Source organism: Aspergillus pseudonomiae (assembly GCF_009193645.1).
Source record: "Aspergillus pseudonomiae strain CBS 119388 unplaced genomic scaffold BDV37scaffold_16, whole genome shotgun sequence".
Lineage (NCBI taxonomy): Eukaryota > Fungi > Ascomycota > Eurotiomycetes > Eurotiales > Aspergillaceae > Aspergillus > Aspergillus pseudonomiae.
In genome coordinates this window covers 373,957-397,179 of record NW_022476008.1, presented here as the reverse complement: position 1 = coordinate 397,179, position 23,223 = coordinate 373,957, and the positions used below count along the sequence as shown (strand labels likewise).

The following is a 23,223-nucleotide window of genomic DNA, read 5'->3' as shown; positions in this document are numbered from 1 at the left end:
TAATGATTACTCCAGGCCTGAACCCTTTCTTAACTCCTTCTACCATAGTGTCACTTCTTGTAAAGTTCAGCTCAATTGTCTCGTGTCCCAAAAGTCAACGGAGTATATTCTAGACACTGTGGATAATGGAATGCCCGAGCGCAAAATAAATACAACAACCTTACTGTCCAACTACAAAGGTCTCTAGTTCCCATAGTGATTTGGGTTCCTCACAAAGCTCGAGGTTGGTCGCCAGCTTGCCCAGCATTCTGTGGCAGTTTATCAAACGAGCTCACCCCAAATCCAACCTTCGAACAACCACTGTGCAAGATGTGAGCTAATGCCTGTGCCAGGAAAAACAAATTTACCAAAACACACAGTAATGTAGGAGATTATCGGGAGGTGCTTATCTTACAGATCGACAGTTGCCTAGGCTTCCAGCTCGTAGAGGCGGAAATGATCGATGGGCGGATCAAGCACCAGTGCAGCATATTTCGTCAACGCCGACCCTAGGTCCTTGAATCGATAGTGTCCTTGGGTTTCGCCGATACTCTGTGATGCAGGGCGTCCAGTCAAAGATGGATCAAGATCGTCGTTGGTGTCAAGGCTCCCTTGGACTATGATACCGGTGTCCACGACCGCACGGATTTTCAGTGCAACCAAACTATCGAGGACCTGTGAGCATATTCTCTGTAGGAGGTTCATGAAGAAACAAACAAAATTGCATTCCCCATAGCGCTCCCAAGTGTCGCTTTACTTCGCTCCAAGTCCGCCCCCAAAGCAAGAATTTCCTTCCGTTTGAAATACCACATCACGTTTCCACGGCTGAATCTTCGTTGGATTGGCAATGTACCATCAGTCGTATCAGTTATCGTCGCGTCCTGAGATGAGGAACCATCAACTCGGGGATGTGGTTGAAGTTTCTCCAAAATCGCTTCACACGCTAAGGAGCAATTTTCAATTGGGATCTTCAGCGTCTCTAAGGACGTCATAATCTCCGTGTCTCTGCTTACGACTGTTGCTACTGTGTCGCTGCGGAGGGAGTTTTCCAGATTGGAGATCGTCATGTAGAATGCATGGGCATCTCGGCTGATTGTGATAATCTCTTGGGGTGCATTCCGAACAACCGAGCAGAAGTTATAAAGCTCCAGGGCGGCTTTACAAGCGGTCTGTGCTAGTTGCAAAACAGCTGCAACTGTACCAATCACCGATCCAGGATCTGCCATCCTCGGGTTCTAATTAACGAGTATCCCACAGAAGTATCAAACAGTTGATGAAAGGAACCAAAGCAACTGTTATATTAGCCTCGTTCTTCAGCCTCATCCCCTCCCACGTGATGGCCTCCTTGCGCCACCTTCCAAAATCATATACGATTTACTTTATAGCCACCTTTGATGACCGGCAATAAATAAAAGCCACCCCAAATGCGAAGGAAAACGATTATCTTTTGCCCGATTGTTTGTTCTAACAGTTTGATGGTAGAAGTTTGTAAGAAAATTGTAAACTAAAAGATGAAGCATGCTTCTATGCTTTCATGTACACAACTTCAACCATCGAAAGTGATGGCAATACCCATCTCTTCTGAAATGTATACAACATCACAGTTACGGCACGCCACTATACGTGTCTTTCAGTTCATAATCTGCTTCATTGGCCAGCAGCAGCCCAATTTCACTAGGGTGGCAGATATTGAAGATCACCGTGGCAATCAATATCAAGACCGCATCAAAGACGTAGAGGAAAACTTCATGATGCAGGAGATACCCATTATTACCCTGCAGATACTCGATCAAGCGGAATACAGACCGGATCATGATCAGCATGCTTGACGCGTATAACACATTCATATGCTTCCTCCAGGGGATCTCGGCGGAGTGGCATCGCGGAATAGGATATTTCTTTAATTTCATATCAAATGAGCCTGCCGTGACGATGAAAAAGCCAAAGAAAAATATCTGGACGAAAAGCCCGATGACGATGATTTTCTCTCCTAGCTTCATGCTGTCAAGGGTGCCGCCACTTTGGATACCTCCGCCTAGAAATCGAAGAGATAATTAGTAATGTTCTGGTGGTGGTTATTCATACTAATGGGTTGTCTCATCACTAACCAGAGCCTTGCAGGAGGAAAGACAGCACGTCGCCCGTCACGAAGACTTTAGTTAACCATTTCTTTCTCATGATTGCGTGCGACTCCGCCCGTAGAACTAATATAATTCGTCCGAGGAACATGTATATTGAAGCGGCGAGCAAGGCTGGCGCGAGGAGTAGGAACAAGGTTTGGATGAGATACGGCCCCAGGGTCCAATTCGGGGATTCCCGACTGGACATGGCGCGCCCAATATATCCGAGTACCTCGACTGCTCAAGTTAGCATTCCTTGCTTATTAAAGTGTGTGAGATTCCCAACAAGAGAAGGCTCACTAACATATGCCGCCAATCACAAAAGGGAGAAAGAACCAAGTTCGGGTTCGGACCATCTGGTAGATATGAAAGAGCGTTGTGCCTGCGAAAAGAATGATGAAGACAACGGCACCTGCCATGCTCGGGTCATAGTGATAAAAGGAGAATGATATTCCATCCCCTGCTGGGTTGCTGTCTGTACGACGAGTAATCATGTTTATCTTCTGCTGCCAGAATAACCTTCGATGCAACAGGGCTGTATGATGTGGTCGTGAGAGAACAAGGCCAGCACACTGAAATACAGTACTTTTAAATCGAATATCTAAGCCACGCTGCAGAATTGAAGGAACAAGCAAAACTAGGCAGAAGAAAATCCATCATGAAGGATACTGTGGCATAGCCAATAATCATAGGCCCAGAGGCTCAACACTTCCATACTTCTAAATAGCCTCGCTTGGCGGCAACAGACATTAAGTCAAAAGGACTATGTATGAACTATGTGGAGATGTTTCAGATTATATTTTCCCAGATATGATGTTAAAATAGCACTTCCAGAGGTTAATGAGTTTTCTCAGTGCTATTTCATCGTCGGATTCGTTTTCGTTCTCGCGTTCGGGAAAGCCGCACGGTAGTCAAATCTTAGTCGACCCACAGGCGATGATAAGGGAGTAGGCTCTAGCTGAGAGATCAGGGTTGAGAAAATTGTTTTCCTCATTTGCCTCGTATTTGTCTCGCTCTCGTACTCGCTCCTAGGTCACAGTAGTGCGAGTCCAGTATTGTAGAAATCCTGACTCTCGACTTAACGTAGACATCAACGGAACTAGTATATCCGATGCAGGGCTCAATTGGCAAGGTGTTTCTATATTTAGATGCGTGTCGTTAACTCGGACGATCATTTACATTATCTCGGTCTGAGAGTAATATAAGAAGCCGTCTAGACAATTCCAATAGATGTAAATTTGAAATGTTGGTTCACTGAACAGCTTCCCGGTGCTTTTGGCCTGGCACCCGCATGATGTGCTTGTGTAAGTATGTACATAAGCGTCTCGGGAATGCTACATTGTTCATACCTCTCGCAAGGAAGATCACGTCTTGACTGGCATTAAGCTCTATCAATTAGCTGCTCTGGTTTCGTGTGGAGGACTGTCTCTGACCTTAAAGGAATTCAGAGCCTGCACATAGAGAACACCACAGTGGTATCTCTCGATCCTACGCAATCGGCCGGTAATCTAGACCACGAGATATGGTTACCGGCCTGCTTAACCTTTCCCGAGTTCATCCTGCAAGATCCGGAGGTTTATGCCGTGGGTTCCGACTCCGATTTGTCGCCGGCATCTTCTCGGGTACAGAGAGTTCTGCGATCGCCCTATGACCGACCGATGTTTATCGTGGAATGTCCGAATTGAAAGTTGATGTGACTATGCCAACGTTCTAGATCGGACCTATCGAACTCTGAAGTTGAAAAACAATGTCTAGACCGCCGACGGTCCACATTTAAAGCTTTTCCATGGCCAGAATATTCCCACCCCAACTGAATGATCGACTCTGCAGCACTAGCACATACTACTAAACGAACAATATATGGCCAACAAAAAGGCATTGAGACGCTCTCTAGGGGCATTATTCAGTAATACTCAAGCTGGTGTGATAGCGTCCACAGGTCCTATAAATTCGAAAACTCCGATGTTCCTCTGGACCCACATACTGCCTGTTTGCGTCATAGACTGTTCTCCCAGTGCGTCAACGTCCAGGGAGTTCCACACCAGCTGTCCACTCCAATAAAGCTGTCAGTGGTGCCTTTCGGTGGTGTTATCGTGTGCTGATCCATATATGACGTTGATCTACCCGTGGTAGGGCCCGTTATGGATTTCCATGCTGCAGCCTATGCCCATTTTCTATTCTTGGACGACCGAGCATCCCGTAGACGTCCTCCGTTTTATCATCGCGCCCAAAGTCTCGACCATTTTGAATAATACTGACTAACGCTGCCGTGGCTGCGGGTCATCCTGAAGTTTATCCGAGCCATGTGGTTTTGCTGCTATTCACGTTTCACTTGCGTCTGGGTATAAACAACATTACCCTACGCTAGTCTGCATGATTTCATATACACTCGAGACACTATCACACGCCATATCTTTTCATCGTGTAGGGTGAAACCCCCTACATCCCACACCTTTACCCACTGACTATTCAAACTTCCCCACACCAGCCCCATGCCGCAGAACCGCCGCGACAGTGAAGCGAGCCAGAGTTCATTAATCAGCTACCGGAGTGTCGAGAACCAAAGTCCAGGGACCCCTGAGCATCATGCAGAGACACAAGGGACCAATCCGGAGAACGTCAGCTCGACCAACGTATCACCGTCTCGGCATCGGGTCCATTTCGGGACGGACCTGAGATACGAATATGGTGATGTTGACACGGAGTCAGAGGGATCACCCGAAGAGCCACCTCCTGAACGTCGCCGTCGGTCCACGCAGAGATCTGTGGATATCACCGAGGCACGACCAAGGAAACAGTCCATTTATCTCAGTCAGCCTCGTGGGACAGATAGTGTTGATTTCGAGAAAGAGCTCCTAGCTCAGCCTTCTCAAACTGGTATCGGCGATTCCCTGCTAAGCCGAATTAACCAGCTCAGACATGCGGCGACAAAGAAGGCGAGAGAATGCGCGGCTAGGCTGGGCCGTCCACCTTCTGATGAAGGAGACGTGCGTGCTATGCAGTACCGTCCTGATTCGGCGACCGGTAGCGAGCTCACACTTTCTGAGAAGGGGTATGACCATCACAGATCGAGCTCTGAGGCTCATCGGCTTGTCCGGGAATTGTCACAGGATCAAATGGCATATCATCGGCCCCGACATAACAAACACTATCCGCACAAGGGTCCGGATTACTGGGGTAGTCCTGCTGACGCGTGGAATGGGGCGGGTATACGACGCCGTGGGAGTACTGGAGGTGTTTTGTCCCAGCTTCTGAAACTCAACGGAGCTCTGGATCATGTACATATAGGCGCACCGTCGAACATAAGTCAGTCTCCTAGAGAGATCGCGACGCCTCTGAGTGGAAGCCCATCTGGGACAACTACGCCACGGAAAATGAAATGGTATAAGAAGCCGCCGAATATGTCGCCCAACACTCTGGCTGCCACCTCGACGAATATCAGTGGGGCGAGCACACCGGTTTCAAGTGAAATACTCACAGCTGCCTCGAAACGGCGCAGCAAGCACTCGCCGGGGAATATGAGGCTCGAGGATGAAATCCAAATTACTCTACAGATTGCACAGATTATCGCGCGCGAGAGGTACATTATGCAGCTGTGCAAGGCACTCATGGTCTTCGGGGCCCCCACGCATCGCTTAGAGGAGTACATGCAAATGACCGCGAAGGTCCTCCAAGTGGATAGCCAGTACCTCTACGTCCCCGGCTGCATGATAATGTCTTTCGATGATCCCTCGACCCGAACCGCCGAAGTCAAACTCGTCCGCGTCTCACAAGGCGTCGACCTAGGCCGTCTCTCCGAAACTCACAATATCTACAAAAACGTCATCCACGACGTTATAGGCATTGAGGAAGCAACTCAAGAACTGGAAGACATCATGAAACGAAAACCCCGATACAACAAACTAGTCATCGTGCTAGTCTGCGGCCTGGCCACCGCCATGGTCGGCCCATTCGCCTTCGGCGCCAGACCCATCGACATGCCCATTATCTTCTGCAACGGCTGTCTGCTCGGCATCATGCAGCATGTCATCGCGCCACGCTCAGTTCTCTACTCAAACGTCTTCGAAGTAACAGCCGCAGTGCTAACCTCATTCATTGCTCGCGCCATCGGCAGCATAACAACCACCATCCACGGCACGCCCAACCAATACCTCTTCTGCTTTTCCGCCATCGCCCAATCCTCCATCGCCCTCATCCTCCCAGGGTACACCGTCCTCTGCAGCAGTCTAGAACTACAATCCCACAAGATCGTCCCGGGCTCCATCCGCATGGTCTACGCAATTATCTACTCGCTCTTCCTAGGCTACGGCGTCACAGTTGGCACAACCATCTACGGGCTCATCGACTGCTCCGCAACATCCAACACAACCTGCCCCAACATCCTCGGCTTCAAAAACCCCTACGTGGCCCGCTTCCCCTTCGTCGTCGCCTTCTCCATCTGCCTCCTGATCATCAACCAGGGGAAATGGAAACAGGGCCCCGTAATGGTCATCATCGCCTTCACAGGCTACGTGACTAATTACTTCGTAACCAAGCGTCTCGGCACAAACACCCAGGTCGCCAACACCGTCGGCGCATTCGCCATAGGCGTCATGGGAAACCTGTACAGTCGACTGTGGCACGGACACGCAGCCACCGCCATTTTACCGGGGATATTTGTCCTCGTGCCGTCTGGTCTTGCGGCGTCCGGATCGTTGATTGCGGGCGTGGAGTCGGCGGATGCTATTCGGTCGAATGTCACCCGGAATGCGACTCATGGGAGTGCTCAGTCTGCTGGGGCGGGACAGCAGAAGTCCGTCCAGGATCTCGGGTTTGGAATGGTGCAGGTTGCTATTGGGATTACGGTTGGGCTGTTTGTGGCTGCTTTGGTGGTGTATCCGTTGGGGAAGAGGAGGAGTGGCTTGTTTAGCTTTTAGCTTTCTTGCTTTGGGGTGGGTTTAAAATAAAATAGATATTCTGGACGTGTCTTGGGAATGGTCACGTATGGCTTTACTGTCCTATTCAAGAGCCAATAAAATGCTCCATTAAATAAGCTTCTCTATTGATTAAGATAACAACATTAATAACTATACTTGCAGATCTACTGCTTATGTGCCGGCACAGAGTGTCCCAATCGATGTCACCATCCACCAGATGCGATGTACATAATAGTATACAGGACGTGCTACATTACTGACTCTCCCTGGAGAGCATCGACCCCATCATCTCTAACAGATACCGCTCCCGATAGAGCAAAACCTTCCGCCCGTCCTGTTGGAGATACTGCCGACAAAGATCGCGCAGTTGGGTCTGCATCTGGACAGGAACGCGGAGGAGGTGGTCGGCAGACACTGTGATCTCGGTGTGCTCTGAAGAGGAAGACGGGTGACGGAAGATGGCGCCACGGACGTCGGAAGGAACGGATTTATCACGTACGAGCCAGTCGCAGAGGGAATCGAAGAGGTCATTCGTGATCATGAATTGGACAAGCGAGTCCAGACTCGTCCAGTCAAGGGCCTCGCTCGGCGAGGGGAGGGCACCGAGTGCGTTGTACAGGGTGACTGTAGAGGCGAGACTATCCAGTAGTGGTCCATCCTTTTCTTCGTCGCGGATTTCTTGCGTCTCGCGGAGGAGGATACCCCGTTGATCGTAGTCGCTGACAATCGGGCGGTCGTAGCCCAGCTGGGTTCGCCAGAACCGGTTGCATAGCAGCTGCAGTACCATACAGGGCGCTAGCACCACGTATCCCCACCACATTTTGGCTGTGACCATGGAAGCAGCACCGGCGATGAGTCCAGTGAGCCCGGAAACGACTGCGTGCCACTTGAATTTGCTGAAGCGGAGATGTAGACGGTCGCGGAACGGGGACAGGGCCGGGGTGCGCGCACATAGTCTATCGTAGCGGTGGAATCGACGGGCAAGATATACAGACCAGACCGCGTTGACGACACCGAACGCTGCTGCGAAGGAGTTTCCCACGAACCCCGACAGGAGGTTACTGGCATGGAAGACTTTCGGGTGGGCTCCCCAAATGGCCATGATCGTACCGGTACCGACCAGAAGGGCGCCCAGACCGAGGAAAACGTCCATGGCAACACGGTCAATCAGCTCTGTGCCCAATTCGCGCCAGCCAAGGCCAAGGCGGCTGTCGATCAGCCGGATCAAATCCGGGTCGGGGTTGGAGGATGCGAGGTACTCGTGTTTCAGCGATTGTAGATATCGGCGTTCAGCATGGAGCAGTTTGACATTCCGCCAACTGAGAATAAAGTCGCGGAGGGCGACAATACTCATCATCAAAGCGATTGGTCCTCCAATGGCCATCAGGATCATTGCATGTCGGGGTACGGGAATCTCATTCCACACGTTGGCCGCGAAATCCCCGGCATTGGCGAACTCGAGAAATCCCGTGCTCGCCAATAAACTGTTCCGGTACCAGTGAGGGTGGACCAAATGCAATCGTCCGCGCCGACGGACAACAGTCACCATAGGGACGATCTTTCCCGGTTCATTCTCTTCCTGGAGAAAGAGCTCGGTTTTCGATGCGGAGGGGGGACACATTGGGCGACCGGAGGAGACTCGCTCCTCCAGAAGAGCGAAGTCAAAGAGGGGGCGGGAGGAAAGTCGAAGAGGAAAGACGAGATTGGTGTGTGAGAAACAAGAGAGAGGAAAGAGAGGGGAAGGGGGGAAAGAAAGAAGGGTGACACCCTGATTGAACGGAACGGGTAACGATAAAAAAATGAAAGGGAAAGGGGAGCAGGACGACTAATAAGAATGGAATGTCGGTCACGGACCTGGACGAAAAGAGCTGCAAGCAATGAACTGGGGGAACCCGGCCGAGGTCCGCCATTGGTCAACCACGGATGACTGATTGACTTTTCGCTGAACTTGGCGTTGCCTTGTAGGGCTGAAAGTGGACTGCCACTAGTAGTCTTTCCGTCTTCTAAACTAGTCTTCCTCCATCTGGGCGATCCTGAAGAACTAGAAGGATTCGACAATTCCCCTCGGTCCTCCTTGCGATCTTGATCACCGGTGGCATGCATACCTCCCTTGACCGCTCATCACCTTCCCAACACATCCCTCAACTACATGAACAAGCATCTGCATCCATGCCCATCCCTACCCAATCCACGTATCAGCTCTATACTGCAGGAAGCATGCGCAACAGGCCGACGACTGACGTATCTATCATAAGCTGCGTAAGCCTCGGTTTCCAAACCACCCGTGTCCCGCTAGAATCCAGATCCTTCACCAATCCCATGTCTCAGCCCTACCGTGGAGTTGACCCATTTCGGAGATGACCTATTTCACGAAATGAGGGGATCTCATACCGTTCCGTCTTTCCGAAGGGTCCACTCTGCCTGTCAAAGTCTCAGTTACGTACTGAGGATACGTAGCAAAGCGTGGTTGGATCTGATGTTAGGGGAACGGTATCCATGTGGGAAATGGCTTTTCACAGGAGGAGGGGAGTGATTGAGAGCGCACGCCCTTTCCCAGTCAAGGCACGTGGACTCGCTCGACGTAGAATATAAGCCATGTGACCCATGCAGGCTGTTGTGTTACATGTCGTCTGTCCGAGAAAGGACGGATGGATAATCGTGCTCCGTTCACCGCTTGCGGGCGTGACAAACATATATTTCCTCACCATGGATCAGCGTTGTGACTAACACCTTTTCTTAAGCCATCGTTTCCCTTGCTTTCTATCCTCCTGCAGTAAATTATCACTTTCTAGTTTAAGACTAAGATCTAAGATATTAACCAGGGAACTGTCAGCAATTTGATCAAAGGGTGGGGCCAAGAACCTGAGGTCTCAAACCTCGGCAAGTATGAATCATTGCAGAGGTTGCTTCCCCCCTATTTCCTTACACTAAAAACGCTCACTACAAGGACTAATACGCATAGAAATGTGTTGCATAGACCTGATGTGTATTAAATAGTTGATACCGACTAAGGTGATTTGTGCAGAAAACACTAGAGACACGTGACCCAAGGAAACGGAGACGGAAAAGAAAGTATATATGTACAAGATCCGAGCTATCTGCGCATTCCTGGAATGGTAGCGCTATCGTTATCAGTGAACTGGATTTCAAATCCATGGTAGCCGAGGCAATATGCCTCGGGTGCAGACATTGAGAGAGATCCTGCACAGCAGGGAGGTTATCATCACCAGCGATGGTTACAGGTCTACTGTATAATGTAGGAAATGCAAAGGGGAAAAATCTATCATCGAATATGGGCTGGAAAGGAACACTCTATGCACCCTTTTTCATCTTCTCGGACTTACTCTGTGCTTGTATCCGATCGCCCATGCATAGGGCTTTGATCAACCGAACGCCGGCGTCCGCAGAATCCTGGGCGGGACAAGACCAGAATCGCTCCTCACTTGATGTCTCATGATGACCGGGGTGCAAGAACTCTTGAGACTTGGTTTTGACATCCGTTCCCGTGGTATAGACATTGACACGGTCTTCGAAGCGGACGCGTTGTCGACCCTTAGGAGACGTGCTTCGTGTGAGTGAGTCCAAATAGTTCTTGCGAAGCGCGTAGCGTTTGGCGGCCTCCTTGCGCAGTGAGCCTGTAGCAATCTTCTCTAAAGCCGTTCGTACGACGAAGCGGAGCCCCAGATATGCCCATTCCGCTCCAAGGAGGATCAGCAGGAGCGTGGATAGACGCACGTCAGCCATGCCACCACGATATAGGTAAACGATGGCTGCGGTGGACAAGGTTCCGAGCCATGTGAGGACCTCCAAGCCTTGGAGCGACGGCCCAATGGAATCGGCTCGGATGGGCGGCGGCCGCTGGCATTCGAGGCTCAACTTGAAGAAATCTCCCCGCAGCTCCAGCCAGTTATTGAGAAGAAAGCCGAGCGGGACCAGGGGCCATGACGCGCCGAAGAGTGCCAGATACCCGTACTGCACACACATCTCCAGAGTATCGTCATGAACGTTGTATTCATCGGCTTCAGTCTCGTTCCGGACTCTTGACAGGAAGGATGCCTCGCCCGGGATGTCATTCAACAGCTGGTCGGTTCGGTAGGAATAACGACGCCCTTGTCCGGCCGGCAGATTCTTTTGTCGATAGTCGCGCCACTTCTGCATGACCACTCGTTTCACATAGGGCAGCAGAATCTCCTCACCAAAGCTCAGAACCTGCCCCGTCACCGAGAGATAAATGACCTCCTGTTGCAACCGGGAGGGGTCAATATGAACTCGGCGGGTGTCGAACGCCGTTGCCAGCTTTCCAACGCGGATCACGTCGAGATACGGCAGCACTCGGGCGCCAAATGGGACATAGACAAAGGCAGTGAGAATCGTGGGGAGGAAGGAGGTGATGAAGTTCATCACGAAGGTTTTTGTGGTCTGTGCAATATCATACTGGTCCTGAGTGCGATAGTTTTCGTAATCGGTTAGCTTGGTGGCCATGTCCGTCAAGGTGTTGTTGATCCATGGGAGTGATAGGGAGAAAAGGATGGTCGGAAGGAATTCGAGGTATTCCTTGAATGGTCCTGTATAAACCTCCCCGATCAAGATTTCCATGGCGAATGTCACCACGATCAATGAGCCCAAAGCAAGACTGGCAATCGAGGCAAATGGTAGAAGCAATAGCTGGCGGAAGAATTGTTTGTGCGCCGGGAAGACACGGACGGTCTCACCCGTCACGGAGTCGCGTACTTCCTTGTCCCATACATACTGCGGGCGATTCACTTTCAAGGCACCCACGCCCCGGACGTTCCATCGGAGGCTGAGGTCGGTTTCTCGGATTTTCCAATATTCGACAAACACGATGCACCAGAGGCAGTTGACCACCGCGGACGTGATCGAGTACGGTCCGAGGTAGAGCCATGTAAAGATGCCCCACGCAGCGGGGAAGACCAAAAATGTTGAGTAGCATTGGATGAAGGCGAAATAGTAGGCCACCTAGAACGATGGTATGTTAACGTCATTCACTGGGAGGAGGTTGTCCGGAGATACCTTCTCGCCATACAAAGCCCGAATCGCATCCAAATCCTCTGCATTTAGCAGTAACGTCTGACTCCACTTGCGCAACAAGGTGGCGTTGGCGGTCGGATCATGCAACGGAAAGGTGCTGGCCACATTCTTCCACTGGCCCAATTGCGCGGTGACGCCCGCACCGCCGAGTGCCTTGGACCAAGTGACGGCGTGGTATACCGATCGGAGTTCTTCGGCGGGTGTTTCGGAGTCGATTGAGGTATGCTCGTCGCCGATGGGGAGTTCGTGGATGATCCCATACAGCCAGTCCTTCACTCTAGACGGTCTTAGAATCGGGTGAAAGCGGGGTCGGGAAAGCGATTCGTCTTACCGAGATTTATAGACCATATTTCCCAAGTGGTCGCGGGGGACACGGATGCAGAGTAACAAGGAAGCGCCATAGCCTGGGCGGACTTGTACTTGCAATTTCGCTTCCTGCAGATCTTTGATGAGGGCCCGGAATTCTTCGATGGCTTTCAGCATCTCTAGAGAAGGGAGAACATTTTAGCGAGAGGGACTTTCACTCAATGATCAAATGGATTGGAAGGACAACATACCCGTGTCTTCAAACCGGTAGTGGATGATCCAATCCACACCAAAGTTGTTGGCATCGGCCGCATCGAGTTGGCGGCTTCCCGTAAGCAGACCCATGTCGACTGAGGGATGTTGTGCCAGAAGGTACAGTAATAAATTCATCAGAGGGGATTTAAGGTGCGATGGGGAGGCGGTGAAGGGTCGTCCGCATATCCGCGGTTCGGTCGAGGGAAAAGTTCCTGCAGAAAGACAGGCGTGGAAAGGGAAAGGGTAAGGGACGAGAACAGAAAGGCAGAGAGAGATCAAGTGGTGAATCAGGGTTCGTCTGGGTGCAAGGGATGCGCCCCACGGACATTTTAAGTATTGTTGTCGATCTTCCACCACATTCCTTGAAGGTAATGAATCCACATCAGCAGAATTAATACCTGGTGAGTATTAATAGCAGTGGTTTTGTTCTCCTGGTTGGTATCCGTGGAAGTAACGAAATGTCAACCGAGGATCCGTGCCAAGCTTTCAGCCCTACAAGGCAATTGGCTCTCAGCTGGCAAAGTATGGAACTTCTTTTCATGCGCTCTGCCAGTTGCCCCTTGGCCTCGCGTATTCTGGAAAAAGAAAATTTCGGGAATGGAGCGAGCCATGGATAAACCTCGGAATATTTCCCAAGGACTCGTCAGCGATAAGCCCATTGATGATCTTCTCTGCATCCTGCAAAGAAATGGAACAAAAGTGTTGCGACCAAAGACTCAACAAAAGTCGCCGACTTCATTCGGAAGGGGTGGTCATTGTCCACGCCACTGGTACTACACAGTAATTTCTGTATACCCTGTATGGCAACCGATCCTCCAAGTGACTTCATTTAATTGGTATGTGGTTGCCTAGAGGAGCGATGGTTCCCCCCGGGGTTTTGGTCTCTGATCTGGATCCCTCCACCTACCCACATGATCGCTTTTGTGCCTCAGAGGGGAAATAAATGCAGACCAGACGGTTTTTGTCTCCACTCGGTCTCTGTACCATTTCCATATATAGTGTCACTTCTTTAGAACACGCCCTGGGCGAGGGAAGGGGTTCGTTTCATACCAAAACGGTACGTTACCAGGAAAGAGGAATCGTAATTCTTATTTTGGGAATGCTGCTGCCTGCGCAAAAAGCAATGCCTTACTTCTGGCGTCATGACCCGAATTCAGTCTAGTGCCTCCCTCAACTACTTTTAGCCGCCGGTAGTTCGGTGGAGTTCGGTGGGTCTTACGATTGCGAACCAATCGTTGGTCCATCGTGGAGGGATCCTTACGGGGGCCCGCGGATACGCTCCTCATCCGTGTCGAATCCCTATTCTTCCAGCAATGATCATGGTGTACTCTGTAACGGTGTAAATTATGATTTGCGAAATAGACGCTGTTTGTACCCATGGTAATGAGTACAGAAGTCGGTAATTTATCTTCTTCGATATACCCATTTTCCTTCCCAGCATTGAAGAACAACAATGTTCTTAGTAAGCGGTCGATGTGGACTCTCAAACTGTACGACCTAATGTATACCTTCATTTCCCTCCCCTTCATCCCCATCTGCATGTGTTGGAACCCCTTCCATGAGCGGTTCAATAAATTTACCTATTGCCTCTCCTATCTTCCGATACTCGCTCATTGCGACCTTCGTATCGAATATATCCTCTCGCTGTCCACATCTTTCACCAACCGTCAATCATCCCCAGAGTTGATCGCATCGCCCTCGACCGAAAAGAGCTCTAGCGCCGCTGTTTCCCGACCGCCCACGGCCATTGCCGCCTTTCTCTCAACAACATCCTCTCAATGTTCTGGGACACTTGTGAAGTCATGGCTCGTCGTTTCTTTCCTGGCCAGAGTGCCGCCTTCGGCTTGAGTCTGCTACTGTTTACCTTTATGTTTTTACCCACGCTGGTCGTGTTGTTGGCTGTGATTGTCTTCTTTTTGTTCTATTATCCTCGCCTGCGAAAGCCGGGCCACGAGCATTGATCTGATCCGAAACCAGAGGAAGCAAAGCCAGAAAAAGCAAAAACAAAGTATTGTCAGTATGATGCTAAATACTAGGGCATAGTTGTATCATGGGGCTAACCGCTGGTACAGATCCTCACTGTACAGTATACGATGCATGGCGCATGATACATACGATTAATTCGATAATCAGTAATGGCCGAGGTTTGCACGGAGTAACATGTTGTTCTTTGTCACTTATGTATTATATCTCTCAATGGGTTTCTCATGATCCTGACAATTCTTTATGGCCTTTCAGTTAACGCATATCTCCGACGCTCTGGTTCTTTGAAGGCAGAACAATGGAGATGTCAATTCTATTTCTGGAGAGGCATTTGCCCTGCCAGTTGATTTTTCGTACTCCAGGTTGTCTACTGTGTCTATTCTCAATGATGTCAAGTCAAGATATGTCAATCAAGTATCTCACTTGGCCTTCGATTTAGATTAACTTTGGGCATATGCTTGGCAGCTAGGCTTATCGCTTCTCGTGCAGCGGCAGAGCTTGAGATCTCTTGGGTGTTCACACCGCCAATCAGAACTACTGGGGATAACAACACATAAAAACCATGTAAAGAGTCGGATTTCTAAAAAGAATACAAGTAGCCTCCCAGACAACGGGCGGGATCTACTTTCACTATAGCCCAATATGTCAATAAGTGATATCATATCGCGCATAGGATACCCTACAGTGACCATGTCCACTTCAGTATTCCCATCAAAACATGATTCACCTGCCATTAAAGGACTTTATGCGAGACCTGTATGGGGCATTGGATATGGCTATTGGATCTGCCCTCATTCACAGAGGAAGAAATATGTGAATCAGTGGTCTTGAATCGAGTCGCGCGAGGTATCACCATTGGGAGGACGGTTCGACCCAGAACCACCTGTAAAACCCCTCTACTCTTCGCGCACAGTCACTCTCTGTGTTTCTCTTCTCTCAATTCCTTATATATATGGATATGTTATGCTACAGACTTCACTACCACTCGAATTAACGCATAGCTCCACGCTATTTCAATATATAATAGGTTTCCCCACTAGTTGAAAGCGTAATTTCACTCCATCTTCGCTTCCCGCTCATTTGATGATCGATAGCCCGAAAGTGCGCACGCTCAGCATCAATTAGAAGTCGCCTGGCCAAAGCGGCAGAGTCTGTCACCTCCACACCCCCTAGATGAGCTATATGCTGCCCCACCAAGATACATAGCTATGAGTAGATAGAGGTACTACGCTCTATCTTAGCGGTCAGCGATTGGAAAGAGCTATGAACTTGCTACAATGATCATTTTGTGTGAGCTTGTGAACAAGTTTTTAGCGTATTCCCCCCAATGCACCCCCAGTCAAAATTTAATACTCTATTTCTAAACCTTTTCTGGTTATGTTTCAGGAGCACCAGATGATTATTTCGGAAGGGCAGGATAACTATCAACAATCTGAAAAGGATTTTAAGGAACTTTGTGCATCAATTTACTGACCGATCAAAACTAGTCTTTGCTGTTGTACAACCCATGATTCTAAATCTCTAGCGGGTGGATCTCTTATCGGTAGGTCTTTTTTGAAATGCCTGTGAGAAGGAAAAGGCCACGCAAGAAAGCACATGGCATCATCATGCTGGAAGAGGTCTAGTGAGGATCCTGGTGCAAACTCAAAAGCCCTGCTAGGATGCCCATAGATATGTATGGTTCCCTTGCAACGATGCAGAAAAATGGCCTGCCGAATTCGAGTCAAACGGAAATATCAAAGTCACTCACTTACCTAAAGGACAGCCTATTATCGCAACTGCATTTGACAAACAGTAGATCCTAATATATAAGGGATACTACGCGTTAACAGGGCAAGACATAGCCAGGGATTAGCCCTAACTGGTAAACAAGTACCCAGGGAATACAATTGGTATGACGAACCTTGAAACAGGAAGTGTCGAATGCCCGTCCGCGACGAACACTGTCGAATACCGAGATCTACCGGTTCAAGGACGCTTAGAGTTTACCTACTGGAGGGCATACTTAAGCTTTTGCTAAGTACCCGCAACGATTCATACACATGCTGGGATCGTCAGAAACTCTTTGAGATATAGGGATTGGCAAGCCGTCATCCATGTCCGCATTAACCAATGTTGGAGGGAGTAGACGCAAACCGATGGGTCTTGAGGGAAAACAAACTCAGGTATCTGGAGAACGGTGAGGGAAAGCGCGAAGACTATCTATGCGGATAAAATATCGGCCAGCAAAGAAGGCTACCAACGGCAAGGATCCTGTTTCACTCTGCAATATCAGTACGGGATGGTCTTGAGTATAATAGGTCATGACCCAATATGCGGCGCAGTATTCCGATGCGAAAAACAGACGAAGTGTGTCCATGTGCTGTTGGGCCAGATAACCATGTCACGACCTTGTGTCGTACTTGCTGTGCTTAATTTGCCTGCGGCGGCTTCGATAGGAACGTACCACTATGGTATACCGTCGCCACCGTAAGATGCGTGCCGCACTAGTAGTCAACATGTGTCCACATCTGTCCCAAGAACGGCTTATCAATGAACAATATCTGACGGGAAATTCCGAGCTGAATGATGGGGCGAGACTCCAATTCGCACATGATTTCGCCCAGCAGCCAGGGTCTCAGAGATTAAAATAAAATTACTGCCAATATAACTTAAACCAAGTAAATTCTTTAATATTATGGTATAGCGTCTTCTCCAAATAACAATTCCTTATTACTAAGTTCCATGGTGGGGCTGAAGCTGAACGCTCCCCCTCCTAGATACGTCTTCACCACCTAGCTAAGTTTGCAGCTTTGTAATATCCTAGATGTTATCCCTGCCCTGGTCAGTACGGAGTAAAGATACTGCATGTAGGTGGGGTAGGGCTAGTAGGAACAGATTTACCTGACCCAGAATTTCCATCGCGACCAGCGTTACCAGTTACTACCTGCATATTGGCCAGACGGAATCGCGCTGTTTAGTGTATTCTAGAGCTCTACGGACGCTACCCTATTCGAGGACTTCATTGATCAGCTTCCCCGGCATTGCGGAAGGTGGCCTGAACAAAAGTCCGTCTTCGTTATGGACAACGTATTCTTTCATCCCTCTGATCGAATAGAAGAATTGTGCAGCAACGCAGAAGTACCCAAAGTTGGTATATCTGCCACCGTACTCGCTTGATTTGAATCTTATCAATCTTCAAGACCTGCATGTGCAGATCCGATTGTGACGTGCTAATAGAGAGAAGGGTCTTATCTTCATAGTTTACCATGACGTATCATATTCCCTTATAGACGCACTACGATTGGTCTTTACCGATTTTCTCGTAGACACTGGCTGCTCCGTCGTTCTTCCGATTCGATATAACTAAATGGTTCTCAAGTCGTCCTGTGTATGGCGAATTCACTACAAGTAGCGGTGAACAAAGGATATTCCGTGACAAAGGTTATTTAAGAAGGCAATGATACTCTGCATGTTCCTGTCTTCTAAATTAGCATCATCAGACTATTCCCTGAGTATAGCTTCTCCTATACTGCACTCTTTTCTTTTCCACAACTTTCAGCCATCTGTCTTTCTCCTTTTGTTTTCTCACAATGGGTTGGTCTACTATTGAGACTTTGGAGACTTGGGATGTCGGTTTTACTCTGAGTCTACTGTTCTTGTGTCCTATCTTTTGATTTGGTTTATCGACAAGGTATTACCCCCAGAACAGCTGCCAAAAGACATAGCTGGAGGTTATGTTGGGAGATCGGAAAGACTTTTGGGAAGACTGGCTGAAATGTATTGAGAGGGGTCAGGCCACAATGCAGGTCCCTAGCCAGGTAGCTAGACTGATAAGGTAGATCCGTTTGCAGGATCAGCGTCCTAGAAACTCTTAAGACCAAACTTACTACGGAAGCTATTTTTAAGCTGTAATTTACAATTGTACAGGGATACTGCCAAGGGCCAGGTCTAAGGTAACTAATCGTAAATGTCCCTGACGTTCAAATAGGTGGTGGTTGACATGTATGAACTATCTCTGAATTAGCGTCTCCCTTCCTGTATTAACACTATGGCTCGAGTCTCTTTTATCTCTAAGCATCTATAATACTATCCTGTATCTAGCCTCCGCACCAGAGCGATTGTAAGGGCTGTTCAGTAGCCAACAGACCATTCCTGACCATTCCTAAACAGGTAGTAACTTTTAGCTATGGCTGAGAAGAATGAAAGGATGTATACAAAAAATGCCTAAGTCACGTCAAAACATTTGTGCGTGTATTACGATTCTTTAATGGTCAGACCTGTGTCCTGGAAATGTCCTTTTGTACTTTTGCTTCCTGATCCTTACAATGTCGATGCACTATTCAAGGAAGGTATCAAATCCTTGATTAGCGGTATCTTTGTACAATGTCTAGTGCTGCTAAATAAAGGCTTTGGCTGACTGAAAGCCTTTTACTAGGATTTATGTTTAGTGAGTATAGCAATCAGTACACTAGTTGATTCGCTTCGAAGTATACTTACTCTATCCGCTCAGACTAGGAAATAGGTGTATTGTCGATAATTAGGATAGACTTTTTATAGTGCTGGAGAAGCTCCTCGATACATTCCTTAAGAAAAGAGGTGTTGGCTAGATTATATTATATAGCTATACAGCCTTATAATAATCACCATAGATGTCTATACTCTTTCTGTGCACGGCTCAAAACTCACGGTCGTTAGAACTTCCATTACCAGAAGCAACAAAACAAGCTGTATTTGAATGACAATTTAGGGCTGATACAGACAATTTCCCTGAACTATATAAGCAATAGAGAATTATAACCTTTCTGTCTTCACGAAGAGAGGTAAGCAGGTCACAGTGAATCGAACAAAACTCGATCTTTTCTTTGTCAACACAGGTCTTACCCTAGGCTTAGACGCAATGCAACTCAAAGTTCAGCATATTTTTGCTGCCTAGGAATATCATATCATCCTCAACCTCGACACTCCCAATATATTCACCCTTCATGTCGTGAAAAGCCAGGAGGACATTGTCATATGTGCCGACCGTGTCTTCAGGCTTTTTCTTTCCATCGTTGGAGATGAGAGTCATACTAATGTTTGAGTCTTCATCCCTCCCAGCGTACAATATCCCTTCTCTACCGAAGTGATCGGCTTTAGTGGTCCGGCGAATGCCGTACCAATTTCCCTCGTGGTAAATACATGGGCGATAGGAAACTCCGTATTTCATCTGCTCACGTCAGCAATGTACCATAGATGTAGAATAAATTCAATAATCACTCACCCTTGGGATACCATGATCCCAATAAACTTGTGTCTTTTTAGCAGCAGCTTGAAGAACAAAAGAGAACTTGGGCCTCCCTTCGGGGTAGTTGACGATGGGGTATCTCTCGTATGCAGTCTGGTAGTGGTACACGGCTTTGTTTGCCAGCTCGTTCGCTAAATACCTATTAGTTTGATTCTTCCTTAAAAGTCAAGCAGATATCACTTGCGCTGTTGTATAGCTATTCCCAGTGAGCGCACGTCGTTATGGTTCACGGTGTTTCGAACTTTAAACCCGACAAACACGTCGTCGATATATTGAACCAACCTGGGGATGTCTTTAAAACCATCGATTTTGCCAATCATCTCGATAAGGTCCACCCCCTCGTTCCTCTGCAGAGGATTAGTCGCAACTATAACTGGGAAATGAAAGCCACCTTACCTTCATGATACGCCAGTTCTGATAATTGGCGACAGTTGGACACCAAGATGGTGGACTATGCATATCAAGTAAGAAACGTCAAGTTCACATCTAGTTATACAGACGAGAAGACTCACTTGTTGCACAGTAAGGTGTCCCCTCCGTCTGCATGCCACGTAATGGAATGGTTGTATGTACTGCTAGTGCTAGTCTTCTCTTGTGCGGTGTTCTTTTCGTGACTCGCGCTGACCTCTGCTTTAGCCCCATAACCAGAGAATGACGCACTCGCAGAGGCCTTCATCATTTGAGTTCTCTGTTCCTTGGTCGCTGATCCAAAGCTCTGAGAGCTCTCAATGGAGTAGAGGCGGCCTCCAAGTTGGACCTGGGGAACAAAGACATGCCCTATTATTCATATTAGATAAACATAACGTATGCGCGAGGATACCAATATAAGACATGAACGGACCATATTTTTTATAGAATCGCTCTAGTTCCTCTTTGGTGCGCATTTGCCGTAGGATATCCAGGTCCCTTTTGCATTCGGCCGACACCTCAAGGCTTTCCTGGTCAAGGTATACCTCAACTCGGGGGAACTGTATCCTATGTCAGCCGGCACCTTTGCGAGCTGTATAGAGCTAGAGACATACATCATAAGAGATGTACATAAACTCTTGGGAGCTGGATGTGGAAGAAGCAGAGTTACTCTCGTCGCTTCCACTGTACCCTGCCTTGACTCCCGCGCTCACACCACAAAAGGAACCTCCACTAGAGTGCCGCTAGTCAGTGCCTCAAATCCAGGTGTTTGTAAATTAACTGCAGTTGAAAGGCTGGACAGGAGGGGTAGTGACATACATGGAGGCCTCAACAGTCGTTTGGCTAAATGCACTTTCTGCCATAGAGACCTGCAGAGAGCTCTTCAATTCGAGCACATCTACGCGTGCCTTATCGGTGATGCGGAAACGGGGGATACGGAAATCCATCTACCAAGTGACATATGAGCTCATGATCCTCCATAGGCTTGTTTGAAGAGGCAACTAACAGATGGCGCTTTGAAATCTCCCTCTGCTGCACCTGCGGGAATGTCATAGTCTGGTATCTGCCTTTTCGCGATAGCAAAGGCTTGAGATTTGCTGCATCAGTATATCAAGACGTAGAGGGTCAATAGAGAGGTTGTGAGCTCACCTGGGTAGTATCGAGGTTCAAGGCCAGTGAATACTAGCTCTTCTTCTGCGCGACCAGCCTTCAGATAGTGACCGCATAGCATATCATTGTTCCGCAACACAGTTGCCCACTGTTTTTCGGACAAGTCGGATGGATGCCTACGTAAAATTGGCATCGAGAATAGATTCCTGGGTATATTTCAGTTCCACTTACACCACTTGGCCGTTGCCTTCGCTTGCCTTCCACGCACCGTGTGAGTAGCTGCTGGAGAGAGTCGCAGCTTGAATACTAGCTAGCGTTGGGGCATTTTTCTGGGTGGATTGTAATTAGGACTGTAAATTCAATATTCTTTTTGGACACGTTGTAGGAAGCACGAGGGTTTCTTACACCACTAAGATCTAATCCCTTGCTCAGCCATGACTGCATGGACTCGTCAAGTTCTTCGCTCCCGCCTGACTTTATGTAGACGGTACCGGAGGCCTGTAGTATTGAAGCTGTAAGATCGACACTCTAAATTAATATTCATATATCGCATCGTGAGCTTACTGCATCCGCAGCTATACCATTCATAGCAAAGTAGTCAGTTAACGTGGTGCTATCTGGTACCTCCCCTCCATTTGAGGTACAGAGTGCTCTTTTTGCCCTATTTTGATTTTATAAGTTAGTTATGTCTGAGCAGACGTGTTTTCCATATCCAAATCCTTCAATATAAACGCTGACGCGTTAATGGGGTTAACTTACAGGTTTTTGTTCAAGGCTCCTGTATTAATCAGCCAGTATCGGATCTCCTGCAGGGTTTTTCCCTTGAGGTCTTTTGATGCAGGGACAGTCGCAGCTGTCCGTGTCTCCTTCGTCCGCGGGTCATACTTGTAGACAGTTAGGATAAATTTACTTTCATCCGCGAGCTTGCGCGTCTGGGGTGGCGGAGCTTCAGTCGACGCTTCCTCTGTAGCTGTCATTGTGACGGGGTGTTTTTTGCCAGTCAATGTACTGGATCTCAGATAAATAGAATACAATCTGGAGTTGAAGTCACTAGGAGATGAAGACAGCCGGGTTTTTAAACTTGCCTACAACCAGAGACCACTACATAAATAAGTGGGGCCCATAGGCTGCATGACTGCCTGATGAACCCCAGCTACTACAACCGAGTTTGGAGTAGTCGTTGACTCTAACCATAGAATCAGCTCCCTTCCCTCCTTACCGTGGTTAGCGACACCGCCTGTTGCCCTTCCATGCAACTTTCAGCTTTGAGGGATTTTCTGGCACAGTAGATACGAGAGGGGCATATACAGTACGCTTTGACCAGCCGGCTCTACGTATGGCTAGGTAACAGGCACCATACCCCAGACTCCAGTCACTCTCCTTCGTTGATACAGCTACGCAATGTATACACGGCAAGCGCCAATCTCGTGCTCTTTGTTAGGATTTTGGTAATGCTAGTCAGAGGCGATTTGTCTCATCCGTTACAGAATTTAACGGAATTAAAAAAAAAAAAAAAAAAAAAAAAAAAAAAAAAAAAAAAAAAAAAAAAAAAAAAAAAAAAAAAAAAAAAAAGCAGATCAAATGCAACTGAGCGAAGGAAGCCGAGATCCGCCGATAAAGTTGTGACGTGGCTTTCTCCACAGGCCCAGCTTTGCATGGACGAGCTTCGGTGGAGTTGACAACAAACCCGACTAATGCAAGCCGATATAGTCCGCTGTACTCCGGAGTACAAGTGTCTGAAGTTTGTTAATCAATACTAGCACGGCTTTCCATCAGCTCGGAAATCGCACTTCCGAGTTTGGTTTATGAGCTGAGAAAATTGGAAGGCTCA

General features: G+C 48.4%; 7 protein-coding genes across 7 annotated transcripts; 1 reads left to right on the top strand and 6 right to left on the bottom strand.

Annotated features, from left to right (window-relative positions):
* Positions 1–35: 35 nt before the first annotated feature.
* Positions 36–1,306, bottom strand: BDV37DRAFT_242833 (uncharacterized protein). The gene is made up of 2 exons (XM_032081361.1): positions 697–1,306; positions 36–643 (listed from the first exon to the last, which is right to left on the bottom strand). The coding sequence occupies exons 1-2, from the start codon at positions 1,203–1,205 to the stop codon at positions 409–411; spliced, it is 744 nt and encodes a 247-aa protein (XP_031943899.1). The 5' UTR covers positions 1,206–1,306; the 3' UTR covers positions 36–408.
* A 277-nt stretch (positions 1,307–1,583) lies between these two features.
* BDV37DRAFT_292120 (RTA1 domain-containing protein) lies at positions 1,584–2,853 on the bottom strand (the record flags this gene model as incomplete). The annotated part of the gene is made up of 3 exons (XM_032089111.1): positions 2,404–2,853; positions 2,088–2,336; positions 1,584–2,014 (listed from the first exon to the last, which is right to left on the bottom strand). Exons 1-3 carry the CDS (start codon positions 2,591–2,593, stop codon positions 1,584–1,586), a joined length of 870 nt encoding a protein of 289 aa, XP_031943898.1. The 5' UTR covers positions 2,594–2,853.
* Positions 2,854–4,091: 1,238 nt separating this feature from the next.
* BDV37DRAFT_58265 (threonine/serine exporter family protein) lies at positions 4,092–7,142 on the top strand. The gene has a single exon (XM_032090918.1). The coding sequence runs from the start codon at positions 4,592–4,594 to the stop codon at positions 7,013–7,015; it is 2,424 nt and encodes an 807-aa protein (XP_031943897.1). The 5' UTR covers positions 4,092–4,591; the 3' UTR covers positions 7,016–7,142.
* BDV37DRAFT_58251 (uncharacterized protein) lies at positions 7,142–8,808 on the bottom strand. Its single transcript, XM_032090917.1, has one exon. The coding sequence runs from the start codon at positions 8,634–8,636 to the stop codon at positions 7,269–7,271; it is 1,368 nt and encodes a 455-aa protein (XP_031943896.1). The 5' UTR covers positions 8,637–8,808; the 3' UTR covers positions 7,142–7,268.
* A 1,519-nt stretch (positions 8,809–10,327) lies between these two features.
* On the bottom strand, positions 10,328–12,715 carry BDV37DRAFT_269903 (anoctamin family protein; the record flags this gene model as incomplete). The annotated part of the gene is made up of 4 exons (XM_032084456.1): positions 10,328–11,992; positions 12,047–12,341; positions 12,396–12,549; positions 12,622–12,715. 4 exons carry the CDS (start codon positions 12,713–12,715, stop codon positions 10,328–10,330), a joined length of 2,208 nt encoding a protein of 735 aa, XP_031943895.1.
* Positions 12,716–13,885: 1,170 nt separating this feature from the next.
* On the bottom strand, positions 13,886–14,105 carry BDV37DRAFT_242824 (uncharacterized protein). Its single transcript, XM_032081360.1, has one exon. The coding sequence runs from the start codon at positions 14,064–14,066 to the stop codon at positions 13,908–13,910; it is 159 nt and encodes a 52-aa protein (XP_031943894.1). The 5' UTR covers positions 14,067–14,105; the 3' UTR covers positions 13,886–13,907.
* Positions 14,106–19,478: 5,373 nt separating this feature from the next.
* On the bottom strand, positions 19,479–22,369 carry BDV37DRAFT_280848 (uncharacterized protein; the record flags this gene model as incomplete). The annotated part of the gene is made up of 15 exons (XM_032086683.1): positions 19,479–19,796; positions 19,851–20,005; positions 20,055–20,070; positions 20,117–20,221; positions 20,271–20,325; positions 20,387–20,651; positions 20,716–20,842; positions 20,897–21,014; positions 21,102–21,229; positions 21,289–21,368; positions 21,432–21,568; positions 21,624–21,721; positions 21,798–21,890; positions 21,957–22,053; positions 22,152–22,369. 15 exons carry the CDS (start codon positions 22,367–22,369, stop codon positions 19,479–19,481), a joined length of 2,010 nt encoding a protein of 669 aa, XP_031943893.1.
* Between the last annotated feature and the right edge of the window lie 854 nt (positions 22,370–23,223).

Bases quoted from the DNA above. Each gene is read 5' to 3' on its own strand.
- BDV37DRAFT_242833 (XM_032081361.1), bottom strand. From the start codon at position 1,205: ATGGCAGATCCTGGATCGGTGATTGGTACAGTTGCAGCTGTTTTGCAA. The intron at 644-696 runs GTTTGTTTCTTC...GGTCCTCGATAG, and splicing joins GCTATGGGGAATGCAATTTT to TTTGGTTGCACTGAAAATCC.
- BDV37DRAFT_58265 (XM_032090918.1), top strand. From the start codon at position 4,592: ATGCCGCAGAACCGCCGCGACAGTGAAGCGAGCCAGAGTTCATTAATC.
- BDV37DRAFT_58251 (XM_032090917.1), bottom strand. From the start codon at position 8,636: ATGTGTCCCCCCTCCGCATCGAAAACCGAGCTCTTTCTCCAGGAAGAG.
- BDV37DRAFT_242824 (XM_032081360.1), bottom strand. From the start codon at position 14,066: ATGCTGGGAAGGAAAATGGGTATATCGAAGAAGATAAATTACCGACTT.